Source organism: Ambystoma mexicanum, chromosome 1q (genome assembly GCF_040938575.1).
Source record: "Ambystoma mexicanum isolate Mex_15411 chromosome 1q, UKY_AmexF1_1, whole genome shotgun sequence".
Lineage (NCBI taxonomy): Eukaryota > Metazoa > Chordata > Amphibia > Caudata > Ambystomatidae > Ambystoma > Ambystoma mexicanum.
In genome coordinates, this window is record NC_090922.1 from 928,956,988 (window position 1) to 928,984,527 (window position 27,540).

General features: G+C 46.1%; 1 protein-coding gene across 6 annotated transcripts in view; it reads right to left on the bottom strand.

The window, feature by feature from the left end:
* Window positions 1–27,540, bottom strand: part of CDC14A (cell division cycle 14A) — a 1,359,412-nt gene that overhangs the window by 458,087 nt on the left and 873,785 nt on the right. For all 6 annotated transcript variants that reach the window (XM_069641577.1, XM_069641576.1, XM_069641579.1 and 3 more), the window contains one exon: window positions 5,619–5,734. In XM_069641577.1, the coding sequence (XP_069497678.1) occupies window positions 5,619–5,734 (116 nt within the window). The remainder of the gene's footprint in view (window positions 1–5,618; window positions 5,735–27,540) is intronic.

A 27,540-nucleotide genomic window follows, 5' to 3' on the forward strand; every position in this document is an offset into this window, starting at 1 on the left:
ATCTGCCGGTTGTGTTTAGGGTCAAACCTATGGTGTTCTGAGTGTGAGGACTGCTTGTTGATGACAGCCAAGGCCGAGAGAGCGCAGAGTGAAGTTGGAGACGTGCAAGCCTCAAAAATCCCCTTCAAACCCCTTCTAAACATAAATAATCCGACAAATTGAGAGCAACGTCTCCTCATCGCAAGAGGTCTAAACGCTCCCGTTCGAGAAGTGGTTCGCATCATTCCTCGTCTTCAAGGCATGGCAAAAAGAGGCACCATAGGTCGCCGTCCACTTCATCATCTAGTTCACCCGAACGGTTTGTTTGCCCTTCGAAATCTAGTACCCTGGCTCAGTGGGAGGAGTTTAGGCCCCGTATGATGAAGGTGTTCGAGACTGCTGTCTTGCCACCCCCCCTCGACAACACCTAGAGGCGATCCTCCAGTTGAAAGACCTCGTAAGCACAAGAGCTGTGCGTCTTCGGACCCGGCCAGCGAACCTCCCCGAGAGCGATCTTATCCCCCAAGTCGAGAGAAAGCCTCCACAAAACATCAAAACAAAATTGACGTCATCGACGCCAAAGGAAATCTTTACAAAAGGTCTGAAGAGTGCCTCTTCGACGCCGGTACCAATGGAGTAGCCATCGACACATTGAGTGACGACCTCCTTGTCGCTGCATGCGTCAATCCCTTCGACACATTTGTTGAAAACATCGACGATACCGATGAACTCATCGACGCAAATGTGGACAACCACAAGTAATCACATCTGTCCAGCAACAGCCTTATGGCCTCAGAGGATGTGGACTGGGACCAGACAGTCCCAGCCCCCTCATATGGCTCACCACACTCGCACACAAAGCCCACTTGCCCATGAAAGCAGCAGCTTTCACCAGAAAAAGGGGTTACCATGTATGGCATTTCCGACCTTGGGGATGCAGGAAGAAGGCCAAAGGACAAAATGGCTAAACAACAAGCGAAAATCACACGACACAGCCATTTTAGGGTGATAGCTACCTTTAGTAGCCATTTGCGGTAAATGCAAAAGAGCACAAGAATAGCACAAAAATCACAGCTGCCAGCAGCTGTCTCATGCACATCATCAAAGTAACCAAAAAGATAATAGGTAAAAAGTTACAAGGATTCAAATTATCTTAACTGCACTTCACTCTAAGGTGATGTGTGCAATTGTAAAAAATAGAAGCATTCCAAAAGAGACTAAATCAGGCTTTGTGACTAGTCCGTTTCCCATGAGAATGAGAAAAATAGGCAAAGGAAGCAAAGTAGAAGCTTTACTGACCTCCAAAATCAGGACAGGCTTTACAAATAAGTAAAATATGGGGGGTCCCGTAGGAATCTATAGAGGGAAAGGCGCAAAACGAAAATCTTTCCTCAACTGGGACTGTCAGCCTCAGTGTCTCCAATACGTTCACAATCACCTTTTTAAAGGAAGCATGAGGCCTACACCCTGTCCTGGTGTTGGAAGGATGTCCAGTTCTGGAGATATACCCAAGATGTTGGCTCCTTGCAAGTCAGAAGCCAGGTCCACTATGTTAGCATCTCCATAGAAGGCTTCTGGGAAGTCCTCAGTTGCCCCTGAATACATTGGTTCAAAACCAAAGGGGATGACATCCTCTTCCTGGTAAGATTTGATATATTTTGACCGGAACTGGCTTCTTGGAAAGGGGGTTATTCTCGCTAAGCATTGGCGGGGACTGTCCATGCAGGAGCGCAACACCAAAAGTCAGAGCCACACGGCACTGCAGTGGATTGGAGTCTACTAGAGGAGCTGGAACCAATCCAGCAGGAGTGCAGTCACACTCCACCAGTCACCTCTGCTGGCTTCACTAGATGCAGTAGGGCTGGAAAAACCGGTTCCTTGGCAGAGGTTGAATATCTGGAGCCTGAATTCTTCCCATTTCTCTAGAGTGGAGGACATGGTGGGGAATGGTACCATAGATGAGGGGGAACAGGACCTCTTTTTAGGTTGCTTACTTTTAGCCTTACAGATCAGTTCCTTTGCTGGCTCCTCGACCACTGTATTCTTGGTCCCCCGGAGTGTGTACTTTTGACGGATCCTCGTACCATTGTTATTGTGGTAGAAAGAGTAACGCTTAGCGGCATGCTTCCTGAGGGCCTTAGGGTTAATTGACAGGCAGAAGCCGCAATCACCTAGGTCATGTTCCTCCCCAAGCTGGTAGATGAATACCCTTTGGGGGGAATTTGTCTCCAACAGTCTGAGCAGGGCTTTAAGCCCAAGGTCTTCGGAGGGTTAGGCATGACACAATAACAAATGAGCAAAGCTATGTGGCATTTCATGTGACAGAAGCGTACGCTGTGCACAGAAAAAAGGACTTCAGGTCAGAGGCATTTAACATTTGTATGCTTCATCCCCTCTCCTAGTGAGACCCCTAGCACTTTTGCTGGACATCTGGACCTATTTCTATCCTGAATGAGGGGAGCCTTTTCCCCCCCCCTCATTCTTATTTGCTCTGACTTTTGGAACTCTGTTCTCTGTGTTTTATCTTCACTATGGAGTCTGCTTTCCTCCATATCTCTTTAAAAGTTATCTGTGTTTAACTTTTGCAGCACATAGCACCAGTGTCCCTGCAAACCCTTTGGGTTCTCATTGAAGATTCGTTCCATATCCTTACTAAATACAGTTCTTCAGGACAGAGGGATAATGTGTATCCTTCCTAAAAACTGTACTATGAGAGATTGCCACACACACCACTCTATGTGGAGTGCTAAGGTGATACCTAGTATCCCCCTTATCTCGGCTCCTGTGACTTTTTAGTCACATAGACTCTATATTTCTGCCAAATGGCAGTGGACATGTTCTACCAACTATTGGGCTATTTTGTACCGCAGACTGTATTCACAGTCTTGGCGGTGCACAATAGGGTCACCTATATTCTAACATGGTGTCGCCTTTCTTTTTTCGCCATATCTATTGTGGTTGTGCTCCATTAGTCATTCTACCATTCTGGATGGGGGAGGTCTCTGTGTGCGTTTTGCCTTCAAAGGGAACCCTTGGGTGTCCCCGCCTAGGCTCCAGTGTGTCTGGGAAGGCAGGAAGTGGGGGAGGAGTTATTCACTCCCCTGCCCTTTGTCTGCCAGAGTGCCTGAATGGAACCAGTTGGCACAGGGGGTATGGCTGTCCTGATTGGAAGCCACCCGACCATTTCTGTAAAATGCTGAGAGAGTTTGCAGAGGAGTGTGTGGGAAAACTAATGAAAAGGCAAGGTTCCTGAGGTGAAAGCCAAGTCGACTACTGGATCAGATCAAATTGAGCCATCTCCCGAGGTGCTGAGCCTCTCCAAAGCTGCAGACTGCGAATACCAGGAGACCTCCAGCCCATTTGTAGTGCACCATCTTTGCGAGGACGAATCTGTCCCGAACTTTGGTGAACTCCAGTTGGACCTCCAGAGGAATGATCCGACTCGTCTCCCTCACCAGAGTACAGGACTTCAGAAACGAAGATCGACCGGGCGAATACCGTCCTTTGTTGGTGTTGAGAAAACGGTGCCAAAACAGCAGACCAACCGAGGAGTCTGAAGAAATCCGTGCCAAGGGTCCTTTCTTGAGACTGCTGCTGAGACATCGCATTCAGAGTCCGTCCTTTTGTCGTCACCAGACGAAGGAATTAGGAGACCGGGTCCGTCGCTGTTGCACAGAGGAGACTCCAGCTGCGTTAATTTCTCCTAACCAAAGGTAGTGTGAGATGAAAGGTATAACTTTAAGAAGGCGCTTCCGAGTGAATGGAGTGCGTGAAGCGGTGTCCAGGGTGCCCACTCTACCTCTGACCAAAGCTTGCCAGCTTGTGTACCTTTAGGGAGTCCTTTTGCAGGGTCCTCCTAATTTGTTATATCTTCCAGTAATCTTATCCTAGAGATTGAAAGTATTGTGTGGAAGTTGTGTTATTCTGCTACTTCTTAAGACTTTGGCTCCACTCCTACACTGACTTTTTTGTATGGTTAGGGATTGGACTTTGAAAGTGTTAGAAGCTCCCAAAAGTGTCTCTAGAACGTTAAGCTCTTCTGCTGTGTGTATAATCAATCTTTTTCCTTCCTAAAGACTATGGCCTGATTCACAAAGTGTTTTCCAATGGGGTTGCACCATTATAAAACACTTCTGTGAATCAGGCCCTTTATTGTATGTCGACTTGCTAACTAAATACAATTACCAGATATCTGAAGAAACTCGAGTGTGCGGTAGTACCGATAGTAAGGTAGACCGGTCATTAGTGTCAAACTAACAATTGTAAGCGCAAGCAACTACCATTGAAGTAATAACCTTTGAAAAGTATTAAGAATTCCTGTGTGTGTTGGTTAGTGAAATCAGTATTTATCTACCTTACTTCTGTAAATAATAAATGTATAACATTTAAAGTGTAAGTGTTTCTTTGGACTATTGCATTTACTGAGTTGAGTGTACTTCTCTACAGCTCACATCTTGCTATGATGAGCCGAGCTGCTCTTCCATTCTACCAAGATCCTTTGGGTAGTACAGATTTATACTAAGAGTTGGGGACCTGTAGGCCAAGGGATAGTTTTATGAAGTCTTACCTCAAGTGGACTTTAAGAAAACTCCCCTAACAAGCGGCTCAGCGTATATACTGGTCCTGACATTGTGTATGGCAACGGGGTGCCATGTGGAGCCAACGCAGAGCCGTACTGCACCCCCTGGTAGGAAAATAATTTGGGAAGACAGTTGGTGCCATATAGAGAATTTTCAAAGATAGAATCTGTTGGATAAGGAATTCAATAGAAGCAGATACATTTAGGGGGAGCACCCTGGGGTGGAGGTTCGAAGCGAGAATTGTTTGAAAGATCTCATAATATGCTGTTGGATGGATGCCTAATTTAGGAACAAAACAATTTAAGAAACATCACTTTGTTAATCAAAGTAGACTGTAGTACTGTCTGGCAAAGATGAAGACAATGTACAGAATGATTCCCAAGCACTTTAACAGTACAAGACGTTTTTCGCTTGTTGGAGAGCACAGAATATACTTCTGGTATGAGAAGGGGTACTTCAAGTCGACAACAGGCTCTTCTTGGGGACAAATGCACATAATCGAATACAAATGGGCTTAATAAGGCAGGGCTTACAATAGAAGGGCCCAGCACTACATCCTGAAAAGATAATGGGCATGATGTGTGTGTGGGTGGGTGAAGCAGCAGTAGACATTCATATGATGATTTGCCCAAACATGTATGACTTGTGGAAATCAGTATATATGATCAAGGAAATAATTGCGTCAAGAAAGGTTCCATTGAGTCTTCAATTATACTTGCACCTACCATAAGAAACTGAACTTAACAGCCAGCTAACACAAACGGTTCTTTAATTTGATTTGATTTTTGCCTAGATTACCAAAAATTGTCATCTGGATAACTAATGACAAGACAGTAGTTCAGGGAACTTGAATGGGCCATGGAGTTGCATGGGGGCGGGGGGCAGCTGATAGAGTAGTTTCAGATCAGTACACTTGGCAATTAAACCGAAATTACGATTCTAATCTAAAAAGGAGGTACCGAACCAGAATGTAAACTCATTGTACTACATAATAGGATTACAATATTTACCTAATTCAATACATGAATAAAAAGCTTAACAACCAAACTCGCGTATTACCTAAGGGCACCAGTTGTAGCAGACCGTGGCTGTCTTCGACTTTTTAAGGCACGCAGCTTGTCCCCCTGAGTCATGCCATTCCTGGAGTCTATTCCGCCATCCTCTTCATAGTCGTTCTATAAAGGAAACCATTTACAACACAGCAACAACAAAACAATTAGTTTGGGGAAATGTACTTCAATATATTCGTGAAACCTTTCACAACGTGCTGGACAACCAACTGTTTTGCAGCTGAGAAAACAACACTGATCTAAAGACCCTGCCAACAGCACTAGTGCTATGTAGATGCATGCAATGCTTCCTACCCTACTGTTTTCATTTAATTTCGTACATCTTAAAAACTGGCATAAACCACAAATCACTTAAATAATGTATTGTTATGAAGTACACAACCGAAAATGGAACAAGGTTGAGGGGTACACAGTAAATCAATAGAAGAAATAATTGGCCGCATTTAAGGTTCAGGTAACGTATGAATTATATGAGTTCCATGTATCTAAAGAAAGTTATGGTGTGAATCACACAATTACGGTGGAATAAAGCATTGTATTAACGGAAACAAATGTTACATTACTTACCCGTTACAATAGTTCTCCAGCTCGGAAAACATCCCTGATTCATAACCTTTAGGCTAATTTTGCGACAACGTACAGTTGAGAATTTTCTTTTAAACATTCTAATATGGTTTCCATGATTTAAATTTATCAAAATAGAGAACACACTGTATTCAGGGACCTTCAAGGAGAGTTACTTTATATTTTAGATAGCCGTTGGCTCTAAAGGCTAAATGCTAAAATCTAAATGCTCTGCTTCAGGTAAGCCAACTAGTTTTTTAAATTTATTTAACGTGCCTTCCGTTTGTCTAAGTGTGTCAGTTGTTGGAAAAGCGTGTCAGTGATGAGATTGTTCCCTCACATACGTTTAAACTGTAGTTACAATTGAGTGTCGTAAGGCCAATGGAGACACACGCCCCTGTACATTCATTCTACAGATTGCATAATACATCCGAGGAGATACGCAGTCAGCTCCACGAGAATAACTTTATAAATCCAGATCTCGTCGAGTATTGAAAACAACTAATTCCGTTTTCTTTATTAAACATAGTAAGTGCTAAAAAACTCCCACTGTCATTACATGGTTTAAAACACATTTAGTGTTTTATAAGAAACATCACCTTCGGGGATTATTCGAACACTACAAGGTTCTCCATTATTTGAGGATCAGTAGTGGCTGACAGGAAAGGAGAATGCTGAAGTTTGAGCGGGAAAAGGAGAGTGGTGTAGCTAGGATGTGAAGGAACGAACTTCGAGCGATGCCATTCCAGTCAAGGCATTTGTCCTTTCCGCAAGGGATCTGCATCCCAAACTTCTTCATCTACCAAATATAACAGGCCCGCAGTAATAAATCAGTGCAGCCACTCCCACTCACTGTTGCGGGGGTCACTCAGGCAATGATATGGGCTGCTGTGTTTTTAGTGAGGCTGCACCCTGCGGGCCCTTGAACGCACGTCTGACTGCTGAACTGACTGATCACCTCTGCAGGGTTGCTGTCAATAGAAGAGGTTTCTCCACATTGTTTGTAGTTTGTCTCTGGCATGAAACGATAACCTGACACTGTTCTACTGCTTGCAATGCATGGCATCTCAGTCTCTGTTGGGAAGAATTCTCATAAATGTGCCAATTCCCTTCACCGTAGAGACCTCCAGCAACTTTTCTGGATTTTTGAGGACTTGATTTTTTTACCTGGAGAGAGTGTGAGCCTTTTTTCCCCACTCTCTCATGTATTTTGAATGCGTTTTACTCCTGTGTTTTCTTTGGTTATGGAGTTTTAGACAACTCCATAGGCATCATCTTGTCATGCGTCTCTCAGCACCCTCAGTGCAGTGACACTTTCTCAAGGTTTAAATACCTTCTCTGGGATAAACTACTGTTTAAAGAAGTAAAATTGACTTTACTAGTCTTTTCAAATTCCTAGACCCAACACATCCTAACTTACTATAGAGTGCTGGAGGGGTTACCTAGTATCCCCTGTGTCTAGAAACTCCTGTAGCAGTCAAATCCTACCCTTTCCTCTAGAAATGGCTGGTGGCAGTGGTTTTACAACAAACTAGCATGATTTTTCCCGACCGCGAACACCAGTAGCGTTAAATCGCGGGAGCCGTGTTTTTCAAGATGGTGTCTGAGCCCCAGCCCTACAGTTAAGGTGCGTAACGTCCCATTTTACGCACATAATGAAAGGAAATACGGATTCTTTATTTTTCTACTGCGTACCATGTACCCTGTATTTATTAATTAAAAAAAAAAACTTTCTGCCACTAGATGGCACTGTAGTACGCCAGCTCCTGCCTTGAGGCAGGCAGACACTTCCCTTGACAGCCTCTCAGAAGAATGTATCCTAATCCAGGACTCAAACCACCCCCTCCTGGAAGACCTTTCCAGAAACACACGTGTCCAGCTGCATTTTTTTATATGCAGAGTGAGCTGAGAGTGGAGGCTGCAAACGCAGTGACATCAGCCAGGTAAGCATCCCGAATGTTAAAGGAAGTTAAACTGTCTTTAAAAGGCCCAGTTTAATTCCTATTCCCTTGTGCGTTTTTGTAGGCTGTGAGGGGAAATGTACAAGTAGCAGGGCCACACGTGGAGGGTGTTTGAGGTGTTTTGTAGCACTTTCAGCACCGTTTGGAGGTTAGCTGTTTGTTTCTGTATCATATCTGTGTTTCTGCTGCTGGCAGCGCTTTTCAATTGCATTTTTATTTTCTCTCTGACAGCCCGGACCTCTATCTGATATAATCTCACATGGTCCGGGCTGTCGGTGAGAAAATAAAAATGCAATTTAAAAGCGCTTGATCTTTCCGAAGTCGGGTCGGATGATCAAGCAACTGTCTGTTTTAAACTGTTTTAAAATTTTTAAAATGCGTTTTTTTTTCTCTGACAGCCCGGACCTCTATCTGATATAATCTCGCATGGTCCGGGCTGCCAGAGAGAGAAAAAAAACGCAATTTACCACAGTTGTAAATCATGCTCAGTGTCTGTCTCCCTCCTTTTCCGCCCCACCGCCCGCTCATGGCCCGTGTCTCCCTTCTTTCCCCCCCACCCCCCGCTCATGCCCCGTGTCTCCCTTCTTTCTCCCCCACCCCCCGCTCATGCCCTGTGTCTCTCTCTCCCCTGTTCCCCCCCACCCCCGCTCATGCCCCGTGTCTCCCTTCTTAACCCCCCCACCCCCCACTCATGCCCTGTATCTCTCCCCTGTTCCCCCCACTCATGCCCCTTCTCTCCCCTGTTCCCCCCACCCCCACTCATGCCCCGTGTCTGCCCTGTTCCCCCCACCCCCCGCTCATGCCTCATGTCTGTCCTGTACCCCCCACCCCCGCACATGCCCCATGTCTCCCTCGTGTACCTTCTTTCCCTGTTTGGGACCGGTATACCCAGATGTGGAGCCCAGGTTGCTGTGCAGAAGGGATGTGACCTAGCAGTTCGGGCTGCACTGCCATTTTGGGGATGGGGCCATGCCTGAATTGCATATGGTTTTTCCCCGTTCTATAATGACTTGGCAGGTGAAAAACAATGGTCATGAGGGTTGCCCAGAGCAATGCCAGTGGTTTAATATCAATTCTAAGCCTTCCAGCCATCACCTCTTTGTTTTTGCTTACATTATATAGCGCCATTGGCACACATGTGATGTGATATGATGTGAGCTGTTTGATGTCATGACTTGCATTTCAAATGCACTCTTTGTCACATATTTTATTTTAAAGGTCACTTGTTTCTAAGTAAAGGAGCAGGTCGAGCATGGCGACTGCTAATAACGTTGAACTGAACTTGCGCTATTATTATCACTCGAGTTAGCAGCTAGAGCACGATTTCATTGTGTGTAGGTCTTGACACCCAAAACTTAAATATTTGTTCTAAGTAAAGCGTGGAAGAAAGTGGCCATGCCCAAATTCAAAGTGTGGGTTAAAATCCCTGCTTCGCTGTTTAGCGTAAGTGTGTGATCCTGGGCAAATATTGTAATCTCACCCTAATTTCAACTGCAAAAATTGGAGTGCTTATGAATGATTGCACATACACGGTACACCCTTACAATAGGACGGTTTTAATAAGTGTAGTAGGGCCACATTGGTGTACGCTGGTGCTCCTATGCTAGTAGCTCCAATACTGCCGTATAGAAATGCAATATTGCTGCACTGGCCCTCTTCCAGTCTCGTAACACTGGATTTGACAGGCAAACGGTCTCACAGCCAGTCCGTGCAGCAGAGATTCTAGTATAGCAGACTGGTAGAACCAACATTACATTTTCTCCCCTGTTGCTCCCAGCCACTGAAGTTGCTTGGGCCGTCCAGAGTACTGCCCCGCACTCTGCAATGTCCTGTTATGCTATGATATGGAGTCTTTCATTGCACATCATCAGCCATTTTGACACTTTCTAGGACCTTCAGGATCTGCAAGAAGTGGGTGTTTCAGACTTAAAGGAGAGTTAACTGATTGTAACATTGAAGCTGCACTAGAATAGTCTTATTACAAGTAATCAAGTTAAATGCCCCTTCACAAGTAAGTTTGCCACCCCTCCACCATCTCCGAAGTTATTGCTTCTCCCAACATTTGAAGGGTTACCCCCCCCCCCCCTCCGTCTAAATTTTAGCCTAGGTACACCCCTGGATGTGTGCACTTGCATTTTGTTAGGCGGTGAGGGAAGCCTTTCCCCGAAACTGGCGGTGTTAAAGTTTTACAGTGTTTGCTCAGAAAAATGTACTTGAACAAACACAGTAATACTTTAAAGCTGCTACTTTCACGAAAGACTTCATCACCTCTCTGCATATTGCGCTTTAAAATATACTTTGATAGTTGGTCTCCAGAAGATGGGGGAGGGGGGTAGACTGGGGCAGAGCCTCCAAGTGTGCCCAGTCTATTTTCTGAAGTTGCCCCGGCCAGCCCTGTCTCTCCTTTCCGTCTTGCATTGCGCACTTTGACTCCGGCCAACCCATTTTGCTTTGACATGATGCAAAGGAAAAGAGCACCCTGAACGGGACTAAGAACAAAGGAGAATTGAGCTGATGGCTGTCCTTTAACAATTTCCAATAATTAATGGCCGTTAAAGGGTTGGCAGCACCCATTTCCAGGACGTTCTGTGGAAGGAAAAAGAGGGTCAGCCTCTGCGCTTTGACCCATGAGCGTGAGGCCAAGTGCAACTGAGCATGCTATACTTGCTTAGCGCCGGCCCTACTGAGGCCTGATCATCATGCCACGGCCTCGCACAACAACCAAACTGTACATGCTGGTTCAGAGGAGCCGTCTTCTTTGGGCAGCAACTTCCAAAGATAACATTTTCTTTCAATGACAGACAACATTGGAAAACCTGCTAACATTTCTATTGGGTCCCAATGTTAATTCTGAAGCAAGCTGCAGCTTCCTGGTTAGGCAGAGCTTATCCTTTACATGTAAAGAGTGACACATACCTTTCTAATACCTTTACACAAGTCAAAACTGTTGCCAATGCTTGTTTTTGTTTTGTTAAATAATTTTTAATAGGAATGTACGTTTACAGGTAATATAAACATAAGGTATAACATTTTTTATAGTTTTGTACTTTCATTTTCAATGTGTTTTACTTTTGTGTTCTTTGGTTATGGAGTTTTAGATAACCCCAAAGGCATCTTTTTTTTTGTTGCGTCACACAGCACCTTTAGTGCAGTGGCACAGGGGTGTCCTTTGGACTCCCCAAGGTTTAAATACCTTCTCTGGGATGAACTACTGTTCCCCGGAGAATGTAGAGTTAAATTCACGTTACTAGTCTTTTTAAATTCGTAGACCCAGCACAAACCATCTTCCTATAGTGCGCTGGAGGGGTTACTTAGGATCCCCTATGTCTAAACACTCTTGTAGCTGTCAAAAGCTACCCTTTCCTATTGCAATGGCTGGTGGCAGTGGTTTTATAACGAACTACCATGATTTCCTAAAAAGGTCAGATGGAATGAGGAGTGCAACAACACATTTGAAGGACTTAAAGGGATGGTCTAGTAAAAATGTTTATTTAAAAAATAGATAGGCAACATAAAAAAAAAATACTAGCATTCTCCGTTTTAAAATTTCCTATGTAAAATTTTGAGCTATTCAAGCTCAAAATTTGCAAAAGCAAGCACATGGGCGCATCCATTTTGTGAAATGGAGGCCCTCCTGTGCTGGCTTTTGCGGCACTAATAAAGGAAAAGCCAGCCAGCTGTAGTAAACAAAAGCTACCGCTGGGTGGCTTTCCCTTCATTAGTGCTGTAGGCGGAGGACGGGGAACGGAGACCAGAGCAGGAAAGCTGCAGCTGAATCTCGGTAAGTGCTATTTATTTATTTTTTAAAATAAGCACTTGCTGCGTTTTTTTTTCTAAGTTTTCCGGGCTGGAGCAGCCCGGAAAACTTAGAAATAAAACCGCAGCTTTAAAAATGTATTTATGTTTGCGGTCGCTTTTGAAGCGACCACAAACATAAATACAATGTTATTGTGTTGGAAAACGCTGCGGTTTTTCTTTCCAAGTTTCTCAGGCTCCTCTGGCTCGGAGGAGCCTGAGAAACTCGGAAAGAAAAACAGCAGCGTTTTCCAACACAACCGCGTTGTTTCTGCCTGAATCTGCTTTCCCATTTGGGGTTCTCGGGCTCCCCACAGGGAGCCCGAGAGCCCCAAATGGTAAAGAAGATTCAGGCAGAAACAACGCGGCATTGCGGAAAACAACCGCGTTGTTTCTGCCTGAATCTGCTTTCCCATTTGGGGTTCTCGGCCTCCCCACGGGGAGCCCGAGAGCCCCAAATGGGAAAGCAGATTTAGGCAGACAACGCAGCATTTAGCATTTCCCATTTGGGTCTCTCGGGCTCCCCACGGGGTGCCCGAGAGCCCCAAATGGGAAAGCAGATTTAGGCAGACAACGCAGCATTTAGCATTTCCCATTTGGGTCTCTCGGGCTCCCCACGGGGAGCCCGAGAGCCCCAAATGGGAAATCAGCTGCAGGTAGAAACACTATGCGGCATGTAAACATAACCGCGTTGTGTTTCTGCCTGCTGTGGCTTTCACTTTGGGTCTCCGGTGGAGCACCGGAGACCCAAAGTGATAGCCACAGCAGGCAGAAACACATGCGGATGTGTTTGAAAACGCTGCGGTTTTTCTTTCTGAGTTTCTCAGGCTCCTCCGAGCCGGAGGAGCCTGAGAAACTTGGAAAGAAAAACCGCATCGTTTTCCAACACAATAACGTTGTATTTATGTTTGCGGTCGCTTCAAAAGCGACCGCAAACAAATACAACGTTTTTAAAGCTGCGGTTTTGTTTCTAAGTTTTCCGGGCTCCTCCAGCCCGGAAAACTTAGAAAAAAAACCACAGCTAGTGCTTATTTTTTTTTAAAAAATAAATAGCACTTACCGAGATTCAGCTGCAGCTTTCCTGCTCTGGTCTCCGGTCCCCGTCCTCCGCCTACAGCACTAATGAAGGGCAAACCACCCAGCGGTAGCTTTTGTTTACTACAGCTGGCTGGCTTTTCCTTCATTAGTGCCGCAAAAGCAAAAGCCAGCACACAGGCGGGGCATCCATTTCACAAAATGGATGCGCCCATGTGCTTGCTTTTGCGAATTGTGAGCTTGAATAGCTCAAAATTTTACATAGGAAGTTTTAAAACAGAGAATGCTAGTATTTTTTTTTATGTTGCCTATCTATTTTTTAAATAAAAATGTTTACTAGACCATCCCTTTAAGAAAGCCCTTTGTCAAGCTCCAGTCTTAAGAGCTCCTGACTACAGCCAAACCTTCATTGTGCAAACAGATGCTTCCAATAGAGGTATAGGAGCAGTTCTGAGTCAACTGGATGAGCGAGGTAGGGAGCACCCCATCTGCTTCATCAGCAGAAAGCTGAAGGAACCAGAAACAAGGTGGGCAACCATTGAAAGAGAATATTTTGCTATTGTGTGGTCACTGAAGAAGTTTACTTATATGGATCTACTTTTGTGATTCAGACAGACCACCAACCCTTGAGATGGTTAATGCAGATGAAGGGGGAAAATACTAAATTGTTAAGATGGTCAATCAGCCTACAGGGGTTGATTTTACCATTGAACACAGGTCAGGGTGTAATCACCAAAATGCTGATGGTCTCTCCAGAATGTTTGACCGACTGGAGTAAGGAGATTAATCCAGGGGTGGATTAAATCCTCCTGTCCCTTAGTCTGGGGGGACGAGTGTTAGGGAGAATTCACATAAATGTGCTAATTCCCTTCACCTTAGAGACCCCAAGCAATTTTGCTGGATTTTGCAGACTTGATTTCTTTACCTGGAAAGAGTGTGAGCCTTTTTTCCACACTTCAAGGGTTTTGATGTGCGTTTTACACTTGTGTTCTTTGATTATGGAGTTTTAGATAACGCCATAGGCATCATCTATTCGGGTGTGTTACACAGCACCCTCAGTGCAGTGACACAGGGATGTCTTTTAGACTTCCCAAAGGTTTAAATACCTTCTCTGGGATAAACTACTGTTTGCCATAGAATGTTAAGTGAAATTGCCTTTACTAGTCTTTTCCAAATTCCTAGACCCAGCACACACCATCTTACAATGGAGTGCTGGAGGGGTTACATAGTATCCCCTGTGTTTAAATACTCATGTACCAGCCAAATGCTACCCTTTCCTATTGAAGAGGCTGGTGGCAGTGGTTTTACAACGAACTACCATGATTTTTCCCGACCGCAAACACCGGTAGCTAAAAATCGGGGCCGCCATGTTTTTCAATATGGCACCCAAAAACCCTCTAAAAACTTTCGCCGTTTCTTTGTGGAAAGGTCCTTCTGGTGTTTGGTCCCTTTGTCTGTGAGCCTTTAGCAGGCTTCAGGACTGAAGTCCACTCATGGCGTCTGAGTGTCTGGGGTGGGTAGGAAGTGAGGGAGGTGTCTGAAACGCCCTGTGCTTAGTCTCCTAGGAGACCCAAATGCACTCTGGCGTGATTGGCTGGCTGACTGTCCGGCAAGGACAGTCACCCTGCTGCGTGAGTGGCAGCTAGGCTGGAATGAATGGGAGAAAACTGTTTAAAACGAGAGTCTTCAGGAATGGAAGGCAAAGTCGACCACTGGAACGAAAGAACCGAAGACGAGCTGTAAGAGAACAGCTGCTGCAACGACTGGACTGTTGGTTTGCCCGGCGAAGCCCTGCTGCAACCCCGAATTGCCAGATCTCCAATCAACAGAGAATCTCCTTCAAGGACGGCTTCTCCCTTTGAGTTGATGGGACCAATCAACTCAGCAAACGTCTGGATACCATTCTCAGAGCTGGTTAAGGTTAACCAGGAAGAAGGACACCAGTTTGTGTTGGAAGCCACAGCTACTTGAGCTGAAGTGACGCCATTTGATTTGCTCCGACAATGATCCCGTGCAGTGCAGGAGTCCCCCAATGTCCTCCCTCTTGTCCCCACGACTGAGGCTCAGGAACAGTGAGACCTGCAGGACCTGCCAGGAACCAACGTCTTCCGCTGCATCTTTTTGCTCCACTTTAAGGTACTGTGTCATAGGGTTGAGAGATCCCAACTCTGGCAGTGGAAGTTTGTGAAACATTCCCAACAAGCAGGCCTAATCAGCTTGTGACCCAGCATATCTTTCTTTATCGCCTGAACTACTTCTAAAATATTTTACAAAGACTTCTCCATTTGTACCAGAACTGTGCTGTCCTATCCAAGAACACTAAACTATTGACTTTGGCCAGGCCTATTGAATTGAACTGACCCTCCTTGTACACTGAACCTTTGCATTACCTAAAAGAAGTGTTTCCTAACCCTTTGTACAAACCTATGCTTTCTATTCCTATTTAAAAGTACTGAAGTGCCATTTGGCTCCTTTTTCAGAGGAGCACAAACTGTCTTTATAGAGTTTGATACTGTAGAATATTGGTGTTTAATATTGAGTTGATTTCTACTAGTGAAAGATTTCTAAATGACTGTAAATAAATGTTTAAGTATTTTCTACCAAGAAACCTTGAGTGTAAGTGTCTACTTGAACCACTGTGATTGTGATACTTCTGTGTAACTTCTTTTACTGCTCACATTCCCTCCCGAGATAAGCCTGGCTGCTCAGCTCGCTACCAAAAGTGTGTGGTACAGACTTATACCAAAGGTTGGTTTTTGCTTACACCTGTATTCCTAATTGTGTGTCGTGTTCCCAGAGGGTACTGCCTGCAATTCTGCCTAACAGTAACCCCTTCAGCACTCTATTGTAAGATTTTAAAACACTAGTGAAGTCAATTTCACTTTACTTACTCTGGGAAACTGTAGTTTATCCCAGAGAAGGCATTAAACCAGATGTCTCACTCCTAGCAGGCCAGTGACATCAATATGTCTTGAGCGAAGGTCGCAGTGCACTGTCTATCCAACCTGGGAGGGGCCCCCAAAGGGGTCCTGCCCTTATCTCTCCCTGGGGCCGCTTGCAATCCTGAAATGGGTGCTCCAGAGGCCTCTGCCCTCAGCAGCTCCACCACCCACCCTTATGGAGTTTGGTCTCCCAAGCATGCACGGGCTGACCGTGAACTATGCGAACGAGCACCCCTACCGCCTCCTTTGCCGTGTTCCGTAATGCTGTTGGCGGGGAAGGAAAAGCTCCTGGGGCCCGATGGCGTGCACACCGCTCACCTCAGGTCGCCAAATGGGTGTTCTCCACCCCTCGAGCCTCCCACACCCGCTGCTCCTCACCAGGCTGGAGGGTTCCAGAGTTTGCCGGGTCCTCAGAAGGCACCACGCAGTCTCCTGCTCTAGCTCACTCGAGGGCTGTTAACAGCTCCCCAGCCCCACGAGGCAGCACCCCGGGTCAGAGGACCAATTCATACGGGTGGTGTCGGGGGACCTCCCTGCTTCACGACCGCCACCCATGGTCTCTGCAATGCTGCTCTGGGATCAGTGCCAGCCTCAGCCCGCTGACGTCTCTCGGCCCGGTGGACACTGTTCTCGGGGGTCATGAAGGAGGATTGCTCATGCAGCGACCCTTGCGGGACGGTCAGCTCACCTGTGGTCCGTGACAGAGCTTCTTTAGCATGCAGCTAAACCAGAAGTCTCCAACGAGGATTGTTTGAAGATCAATGCAGAGGCAGAGCTTCACTGGGACTGGGCTGTCTTCAATGGCAGTCTTTGGGTCTTAGGTGGGCTGCTTCACTTCTTTTCGCTCCAAACGACAATCTGAAGAATTTCTGTAGTACTCCTTTTCTCCCAAATTCGAGCTGCTGGCTGCCCTGGCCCACCAAATTATAAGGATCTGCACAATTCAAACTGGCCAGGGCTGTCCAATCATGGTCAGTCACTTGCTCCACATGTGCCCCCCCCAGCAACAGATATCCCCTGGCTGGTTTGTAGATTGGGACAAGACACTACCAACCCCCACATGTGGCCAGGACGCACACATCACTGATTTGCCCAGGAAATAGTTTACCGTAAAGCATTTCCTGACCTGAGAAGGCAGAATGCCAAAGCATAGGTAAAAAAGAGACATGGCTTGACCATTTTGTGTGTATTGTACTCAAAATGTAATTATGCTGTAAAATGAAAGTGGGGGTGTTGCGCGCCACATCTAGAGCCCACAGCTTGGGTCGAGAATTCGGGAAGAAAGACGTGCTTCAGCCAGAGTAACCGGGCTGGCTTGCCATGCGGCCTGAAGTGTGGGCACAGAGAGATGGCAGCAGGTATGCTGTTGCAGAGAGGATGTTGCCCAGCAGCAGACATGATGGCAGAGGCAGCAGATTGAGTGTTGTGAGGGCCTCACCACCTCGGCCGTGGCGGATCTGCAACGGTCAGAAAAGGCCGCTTTGCGGCTCGGGCTGATTGGTAGTGGTGGCGTCCTTCCCCTCCCTCACCCAGTCTGTGTTGGATCAGGGTTGTGCAATAGCCGGACTCTTCCCAGGGTGGTTCGGTGTCAGGGTGGCCTCAGCACCGGGTCTGCAGCGGGGAAAATGCTGAGCTGAGGGCGCTGTCACAGAGATCGGCTTGGTCTCCAAAAGAGACGGCTACCCAGGGAAGTCAGAGGATTGCGGGACCACCAGCAAGGAGAGGAGGTGAGAGGGTCCCCGGCCTTGCAGCGCTGCACTGCCGGGCATGCCTGCACCATGCTGCAAGCCTTGGCGGTGAGCTGAGAGGGGGAGAGGGGCTCAAGGACATGGTGTGAGCTCACTGACACAAATAACACCCTCTCGGCGGAGGTCCTGCAACCCACTCTATGCTGGCATGATAAAGCCACGGCAGATGCTGTGGGTGAAGAGAAGCCTTGCTGCTTCCTCTGCGCGGAGGGACAGCCAAAGCCTGCTGGAAGCCTTGATGTGGCACGGGCATCTAAGGGAGCAGTGAGGCGCCTGGAGTGAGATTGCTTTGATGCAGTGTCAGTGGTGTGGCCCATTGCTGGCACCTGGTCTGGTCTTGTTCAACTTTGCTGTTGTAAGGCTGGTGCGCCTCACCTTAACCTATCGTCGCACATGGGGAAGTGCGGCCTAGTGGCAGGAGCTACAAAATGGTGGAATCAGGAAAGACTCAAAAAGCTGTGGACATGGCCTGCTTACTTCAAGCACAGCATAAAGGGAATGAGTAGTTCAGCACAGTGGCGCGGGTCCATGAAGATAGACCCCCGGCAACCAGGTCTCAATGGGCCACAAAATCAGACTGCCAACTCTGGTTGATTAAAATTAAAACCGAGATCCAGGAAAGCAAAACAGAGTTGTCCAGGAAGATGGAATCGGACAAGCGAATGGGAGAATCCGATTGGCGTATTGAAGAGGCTGAAACCACCCAATGCAACAGTCCTATGAAGTGAGTGAATGGGCCCAGCGTATTGAAGCATCAAGAGGACAAAGTAAACCTAGAATCCAAGCAAGAAGATGTGGAAAACACCTTGCGCCATAATATTGTTTGCATCAGAGGAGTCCCAGCCAACAAAACGGACCAGGAATCGGGAGATTATGTAAAAGACCTTGTTCATTAAATCCTAGACACCTCAATGGACGAAAGAATTGAGTTGGACAGAACTCACAGGGCTCACCCAGCTGGAACCCCTTGACAAGGCTTTAGCCCAGATGCCCGCACAAGAATTAATTTCCACACGCTGAAAGAGGATTCTAAGTCGAGCCAGGCAGCTGCATGAAATAAACTTTAGAGGATCTTCAATCGCATTATACCAAGACCTGGCCGCAATGACTCTGGTCAAGGGCAAAACTCTCAAACCGCTTACTGAATGCCTTAGGGAGAAGAAGAATCAATATAGGTGGGGCTTCCCAGCGGCTTTGCACTTCTCACTTGGATCGCAACTGGGCAATAACCATGAAAGAGACCGAGCAGCTCCTCTCCCGGAATACAGCGGGGCATCATCGAACGCAGACATCCCACTCTCTCTCCAGAAGAAGCAGAGCTAGGGTGGGTCCCTGGACAAAAGTAGGGAGAGGGTGCAGGAAGAAAAAGAGCTTGAGAGAATGCGACAACCCGACCTGGAGGACAAGGTGAATGTAAAGGTGGAGGTTGAAACACAGCGAAGATATGGTGGAACCCAGACTGCAGTTCAGTTGTCGCTGGGAGTTGGCCGTCTCAGTATATTTTACACATAGGAAAACAAGGCTTTAAGTTACTCCTTGGTGGGCCGTTTGCCCATAGTTTGTCGTAAAGTCAGATAGTCATCTCGGCTGACTAAAATTATGGCATTCTATTTATTGGGAAATAAGAGAGGGCATGGGACACCGCATTCACCACAGAACAATCACGTGCAGAGCCAGGCAATAGGTGCTTAGTGACATTGATATATAGATCTAATGACCCATCCAATGGATAATAGCTCAGAGGATTCCCACCTGATGTTGACCTGTAGCGTCCAGAGCCTGAACTCCCCTGTGAAGGTAAGATCAGTGATAACAAAGCTAGTAGACCTATCTCCATCTGTTGTCTTTCTGTAGGAAACCCACTTGCTGAAAATGAAGTGAGGTTCTCACACAAACGCTACACAAGGGTTTTGCGCTGCTAGCGGGGTGATGACAAGTGGGGGACCACTCTCTTCACAAGAACAACTCCCTTGGCACAGTCAGGGGTTTCGCGGGACTCGACTGGAGGATACAATGGGGCCAAGGGATGTTTCATGGGCAACACCTTCACATTTGTAAGGCTATATGCTCTCAATGAAAGGCAGGACCTCTTCTTAATAGAGCTGAGACAGATCCAGCTCCTTGCTGAAGGAAACATAGTAATATGGGGTGATATCAATTTGGCTCCGGACCCCACTGTAGCTAAAACTATACGTGAGGAGACTTTAGAAACTCACTAGCTTTTACTAAAGTCCTCAGAAAAATGAACCTGATAGACATTTGGAGGTTTAGGAATGACAGAGGGACATCACACATTACTCCCAAGTTCACTCTTGCAAATCGACACTCTTGGTCTCCTCAGCGCTCTCAGATCATGCCCCGGTCTCTTATTCTCTCGGTTTCTGGGATGGCTCTCCCGAGCACATCCCCGGGAGATTGTTTGATTCTACACTAAAAGACAGGGTGGTTCGCCAGGAGATAAGAACAGCTTTTGTCTTATACTTTGAAACTAACCTCAAGGATGATATGCCACTGGGAATAATCTGGTACGCAATGAAGGCGGTCATTAGGGGCGAATTACTGAAGCAGACTTCTGCTTATTCTAAAGTAATGGTACGCCTTGGTGGAGGAGGCTGGAAGAAGAGATGCGGGAAAAGGAGAAAGCGCACAAAGCTATAGGCTCTATAAAGGCAAGACACCAACTGAAAATAGTCAGAGCTAAACTAGAAGCCCATCTAGTGCAAAGAACATCTCAGGACAAGTAAAAGTTAAACACTATTAAACCAGTGTTAATAAGGCAAACACAATCCTAGTGCAAAGAACTAGCCAAGCATAAAACTCGGAATAAGATTTTAGTATTGAAAGATGAAGCAGGAGCGTTGCGTTTAGACGAGGACAGCAAATTGGCCTTGGTACACCGATATCACATGGCAGCTATGTCGGCAATGCCCCTGGACCAAGTAACTCAGAGAGTCTACTTGCTGCCAAGCTCCTATCCTCCCTTTGGCGGCTGTCACTCAACTTGAACAGCAGATACAGAAGCAAGAAGTCGAAGAAGCCAACAAATAGCTCAAAAACACAACGCCGTGACCAGATGGATTTACCTCTGCGTTTTATAAAGCATATTACGACCTTGTCCAGCTGAGGGGTCAGAAATGCAAGAATGGCACGAAGGCAAAGCTTTCTCAAAGTTTGGCATTTATTCAAAGTAAAAGGGGGTTCGATAAACGCCTAACTTTCCCATAACGAACAGAGGTTCCTGCCTAGCAAACTAAAACCAAAGAGAAATGACCTAGTAACCAAAATTCCGCTGGCCCTCACACAAATACATAAAATCAAATTATACAAGGAAAATATGGCTGACCTTTAGTTCAACAAAACAATCTTGCAATTCAAAATCAAATGTTCTTGGAAGTACTCCTTGCAACTAGGGTTGTATTCCCTTCCATTGGATCAATTCAGGAAAACTCAGATTATAGTCCTATTTTCAACAAAGTTCTATTCAATGAAACAGACAAGTATTTTTCAACCAGTCTTTCTTGGAGAAACAACAAATGCCCTTTCACCACACTTGGCTGATAGTTCATCAATGCCTTCCACAATAGCTCTTTTACAAGGATACTTGACTTGCTTCCCAAAACATAGGTTCCTAAACAAAATGCAATTTTTCTGTTATTATAGAACACTTTCTTCATAATAAAACAAGTTCTTGTCAAGATAGCAAGTCACTTCTCTCAATACTTCTTGAAATAGAACACTTATCAGGATAGCAAAAAGCAACTTGTTACAATGATTCTACTGTTTTCCAACAAATGATAAAGTACCTGAATTCTCTTCATTCAACAAATGTTATTTCCACAAATCTTTTTAGCCACAAAGATATCAAACAATTATCTTTTTTTCTGGCCCACTCGCCTGCCAGGACTAACTACTATTTGCCCTTTCCTGCTATGCTAGCCTGCCAGGAAGAAAACTCCTACAACTAACTTCAAACTTGATTATCGTGTTGATTCCAAGACTCTCCACACCAATCTCTCTTGGAATGGTGTTTGCATAGTAACTGCTTCTTACATTCTCTGGACTCGTTACATTGCATGTTATAGTTTTCCCTAAACTGAGAATTAAATGTACAAGAATTCTTTTCAAAAGGTCTTTTACTGACTTCTCGGCAGCCTTCTGACTGATAGCAATTTCGGTTACAAGATTCATCCAATTGAAATCCCAAAAAGGAAGAGTTGCGTCCTTGTCAACTTAGTCTAGTTCCAGTCACTTGGCTGTTGGCAGGGTGAGATACATGCTTTCCCAAAAGTATCTCTCAAGAGGGGACTTCTGCTTCGGTTACTTTATTATGAGTTTTTCACAACTTCTTGGCTGATGGTATTGTTGGTTATGAGCTTTTCCAAGGGGTTGTCTTAACCTGGTCTGCCTGTAGCCTTTTGGCTGGAGGTAATATTGGTTAGAGGCGTCTCCCAGTGGTAGTACGGTCAAGGTCTTTTGACAGCCTCTTGACTGTAGGTAGTACTGGTTACAAACGTTCCCCTCTTGAAGTCCCTTATGAGGGAACTTACTTCTTTTCCACTTAGATTCGCTTTCTCTAATTATTTGGTATTCATTAAACACGTTCTGCTTAGAAGCAATTGTTCAGTATTCAAAATCATTGGATTGAGACAGCCTTCGTGCACGGAGCAACCCGGGGTCAGTATTCACTCTCTGCCAACTCCCTGGTTCTTCGCAATGTCTCCCTCTGGCTGTCAGGCCTCGCAGCAGGGCTCCTGCAGTCAGTCTGCCGTTTCTCCTGCTTTTGCGAGCCACAGGTAAGTTGCACGGTGGTCTATGGGGGCAATAACAGCTCTGTTGATATTCCACTGCTTCCCCAGTCTGCCTCACGCTGCTTCGGTAGCGCTTCTCCACAGTTGGGCTTCCTTTCAGTACGCCATCTTCTGCTGCGTGTACCCTGCAGTTCTTCTGGTGTTCACCCGTCGGGGTGACTTCTTCTGGCGGACTTCTCTGTGGCTGCTCCTGCACCTCGGATGGCTTGAGCTCCTCCTGCTATGCCTCTTGCACAGTCATGACATGCTTCTTCTTCACAACACAGCTGGGTCACAACATAGGTTTTAAATATTCCACTAAGGTGTTTCAACTGGCAACGACTAGACCGTATCTTTGAATTTCCACCATTCTGAATCCCCATTGCCTCGGAGTTACTCTTCTTCATCCCAGTACGTTTACCATTATAAGAACTGAAGTGCATAGAAGAGGGTGTAACATTAAGTTGTTCCATGTTATTTTCAATTAAGTCAGATTGTTCTATAAACTGAGAGTTACTAGAGTAAGGATGGCTTGTAGAAAGAGACTGCAATTGCACATTAGAATGGGGATTTCTCATTAAGGTAGAATCATGATAACTAAAGGTTTTCATCTTTAATTCTGCAGTCTCCTCTGAGGCACCAATTTGGTTTTGTTTACCTAGCCATTTAGAACAGGTTCTTTTAACATTGATTTTAGAGGGATTGGTACATTGATCATATGCCATTAACTGTCTGGGAATGATAACATCTTCATAAGAAGAAGATTAATACCATGCCACTCCTAATGGAGCCACTAATAACCGTTTCCTCCAATGTGATCCTTCACACTGATACCACCCACACGGTTAGGATCAGGTAGCGGCTGCCTTTCCCTGGCCACATGTGAGGAGACTTTAGGCTGGGGTTTGGTGAGGACGCCACAGGATTCATCACATCCCGCACTTAAAGCTCTTTAACACCTTCCCAGAAGCGGGCGCGACAACAACCACTGTATGCAAGAGACATCCACCATTCTGATCCTAAAACCCAATAAATATCTGAAGTTACTCGATTGGTACCGCCTGATCACCCTTAATAAAATAAAAAGGACGATGCAAATGTGTATTCAAAAATATTAGCAAACCGCCTAATATGGCGGTTTTACCTTCACTGATCCAAACGGGCTTCATTGTTCAGTGTAGCACGCAAGATTATGCTAGGAAAACTCTCAACTTGGTCGAAATAGCGGGCAATATGGCCTAAAGCCAGAAATCATCTTGCTGGATGCCCATAAGGCTTTTGATCAACTGGACTGGGCGTAGCGAAGGATGCAGCTCCAGACAGTGGGTCTCGGCCTGAAATTCCAGCAATTCCTCCTGGTTAACTACTCCCCTCCCACCACCCGAATCTGGATCAATGGTAAACCAACCCCTCCTATCAAGGTGGTCAGAATAATGAAACAATGCAGTCCTCGGTCTCCTCTGCTATTTGCCCCCTCGATGGAACCCTTTGCAGCTCGTATTTGCAACCACCATAAAATAAGAGTTATCCTATACAAAGGGGTTGAATACAAAATCTCTTTATACACCGAATGACTTGGTCACATCGACAGAGACCAGAAGGTCAGCTATAGCTCTAATGGAAGAGCTACGCAGATTTCGATGAGTTTCCGGGTTTGAGGTTAATTATTCTAAATCTCAATGCCTGGCCGTGGTGCACTCACAATTAGAGCTGAATGAACTATCCCCGGCTTGCCCAAAAGTATGGAAGCAGGACCATGTTAGCTGCTTCGTGGTGAAGATTCCTTGCAGCATCAAAACACTAAAATGAACTTCCCTCCGTTATTTACGCAAGTGGAATTAGAGCTGAAGAAATGGAATAAGCAGGATCTCTTGGTTGGGATGAGTCGCTGCCATTAAAATTAATACAGTGCCACATGTTGAGCCATCACTTCTCAGCACTCCCAGACCATATCCCAGTACACAGGCTTCACATAATCCAAAGGAAGGTCCTCACATTTATCTGGTAGGGTAAAAGTACCAGAATAGCAAGAAGGGTAATGGTAAGAAACGCGGCCCTGGGTGGCTTATGGGCTCCAGACATCTATAGGTACCTACCTGGCTGCTCAGCTGTGGCAGGTATTCACCAAGGGCTGCAATCGGGCGTCCCTAGATGGATGCAGCTAGAGCAAGGACCAACTCATAACCCTTTCTGGCAGCTTCAGTTTACTAAAGCAGCCCAAGAGCCACCTAGGTTTGCACTCGTATCCTCCATAAGCCTCTCTGACATGCTGGAATACAGCACCAAGTCGATGGGGTAGACTTAAAGGTTTTTCAAAATCCCAAATTCCCTGCTGGCATGCAAAAGTCGGGCTTCGTCCCATGGGTTGGGGGGCTGAAAGAATTGACTCAATTCTTCAGCGAAGACTGCAAGTGGAGAGTCTCATTGCAGGAAAACAAAAGGTTCAGGTACTCCCAATCGCACCACTGGCCGGTCATCCAGTAGTCAAGCAGAGAGGCACTAGAGGGCTCAATGCACTAGTGTTTACATACATAGCTCATGTAACTAACAAAGGGGAAAATCTCTACACTTTATAAACTGCTTGATCGTTATGACCCCAGCAGCGACTGCCATGCATGCCAAGCTTGGAGCAGGACCTCGGAAGCCAAATCAGTGAGGACTCTTGACGATATACTTCGGAGCAGAACCACAAAGTGGGTAGATGCACAACTGATAAGAAATGAGCCTTTGCCTTTCCTGAATGACCAGTAGTATAAAACAGGCTTTAGCCAAACATCTACCAAGTCTAGTAGGGACCTTATGGTCCTAACCATCACCACTGCACAGAGCATCAGTGAAGAAATCCAGCAAGCTTTGGATAAAGAGGATAGATCTTTTTTGGGCAATGCCACTGGCCGGATGCACAGGCCCAGTTGCAGGAAATAAATGCATAATTTGACCAGTTTAAAACTGGAACCCTGAATAAAAATACAATGAAACTGGCTAGAGAGATTAGAAAATTCAAACTTGATGTCAAATACCCATATCTAACAGAGAATTGTTTAGAGAGTAGTTCCGACGAGCGCGGTTCTGCTAGTTCTTAGTGCCCCAGAGGGAGTCATAGATGGGTAACATTCTCAGACCCTTAGCTCAGATTCTGCCAGTATGGGTACTATGATTTCAACTATGACCCACAGGGAGGACCTAGAGTGCCTTTCTTTGGGGTGCAGGGACCCCAGAGGCCGGGTCTGGGGTCCCTTCAACCAGGATCCCTTTTATGCAGGGAAGGGCGAAGGATATACAGGGCCAGGAGACGGTTCATGAGGAAATAAATCCTCAGGCTACACTCACCATTTTGAATCTGGCTGAGGTTACCCTCTCTCCAGAAGAACAGGCAGTTTTAGAGAAAAGTCTTTGTACCGACTAACCCGACAAACTGGTCTCTAATCAAATCAGAATTAAGAAGTTTTTTTTAGGACCATTCGGCTAAAAGCATTCAAGGGAAAAAGAATTGGAAGATACTGGTCTGAGACTTAGATCTTAGCGGTGCCAGAAATGGAGACATATTACATAGCTCAGGCAATTCATATTAAGTACTGGTATGGAAGCGCTCAATATGCGCAGCAGTGGCTCTTGAAAGGGCCATAGTAGCGCCGAACAGGCTTGTGGTCGAGTTGTGGGGCAGGCAGAGTATGCCCAAATGGGAGGGTCACACTGTACACACAGCGATAAGGGCGCTGCACGATGTGCACACTAAGTATGGACAAGATAGGCCACTACCAGTGGAGATAGACTTTAACATAACTAATGGAGCTGGCTTTAATAGGGGTTGTTAGAGTGGAGGACCTGTTTGTTGATGGGGTGTTCCTTACGGCGGATGGGCTTAGAAACATGGGGGGGGCACAACTCTGTGTGCGACGATGGCTTACCACAGAGTGAAGAGAGCACAAAGCAGTGATGGATGCAATCCCACAAATACCGCAAGTGTCCGAGGCGATGCAATATATAGAGGGAAGGGCTCTGGCTCGGAACAGTGTCTCCAAGCTATACTCTTTAGTGCAGGGGTGGTGGGCGGGCTGCTCTGTGGGAGTGCCGCATAGGTTGGAGGATGCGCTGGGGGATCAGAATTGGCAATATGTCTACGAGCAGTTGAGGAAGGTTTCTATGAGCTATAAATACAAGCTGCTTCATTTCAAATATTTCCACCAAGACCTGGGAAGGTGGCATCCTTTTGGGGGGAAATACGAGCTGACGTGAGTGAGATGATAGGGACTGGGATTCAGCCAAGCCCAGAGGTTGCACCGACAGGACTTAAATCGGGGTGTACAAAAAAGATGGCGCAGATTAGTGGGGGCGGCCCTTCTGACTGCTAAGAGACGTGTGGTGATGCACTGGTGGGATCAATGGGCTCTGTGATTGACTAAAGGAGTTGGCGTGGTTTAACTCAGGAGGCTATGTATAGGGAATTGGTAGTGATAGACTCACACCCTAAAGATTAGTGGGTGCTCGTTTGGACAGTGCTGTATCGGGAAGGGGAGGCGGTGCTGGCCAGAGATGAGGTATGGTGGGTAGTTTGGGTCGGCTGGGTGTGTTACTAGATTTGAGGTGCACGGTGTAGGTCGTGGCTAAACTAGCTGGGCTGTATAGTGGAAGTACGGGGATCAGTTGTTGGTAATAGTCCCCGGGATCGATTCTTACGCAGTGGTGGAGGGTAATGTATTGTATTATGCAAGACTTGCAACCCACATATATAAAAGCATGGCAGATTTCTGCAGTGGGGGGTTGGATGGATGGGGGGATATAGAGTATTCCAAAAAGTTGAATCATATGTTTGTGGGTTATGGGGGAAGTTGTTTAAATAGGAAAAGTCTTCTATATGTCTGTATGGAAAACTGAAAAACAATTTTAAAAAACGAAAAAAAAGAAATCAATTCCTAACAGGGACACATTTACATAAGCAGCCGTAGCAGCATGCTCCTTTTCCTTGCAGTGTCTGTAACTCTTCAAACATTGGGCAGGAATCCTCACAATCGTGAGGAGTAGTCCCGTTTCGGTTTATATTAGTCTTTTCGTCCAGTAACCAAGATGGCACTGCATCCA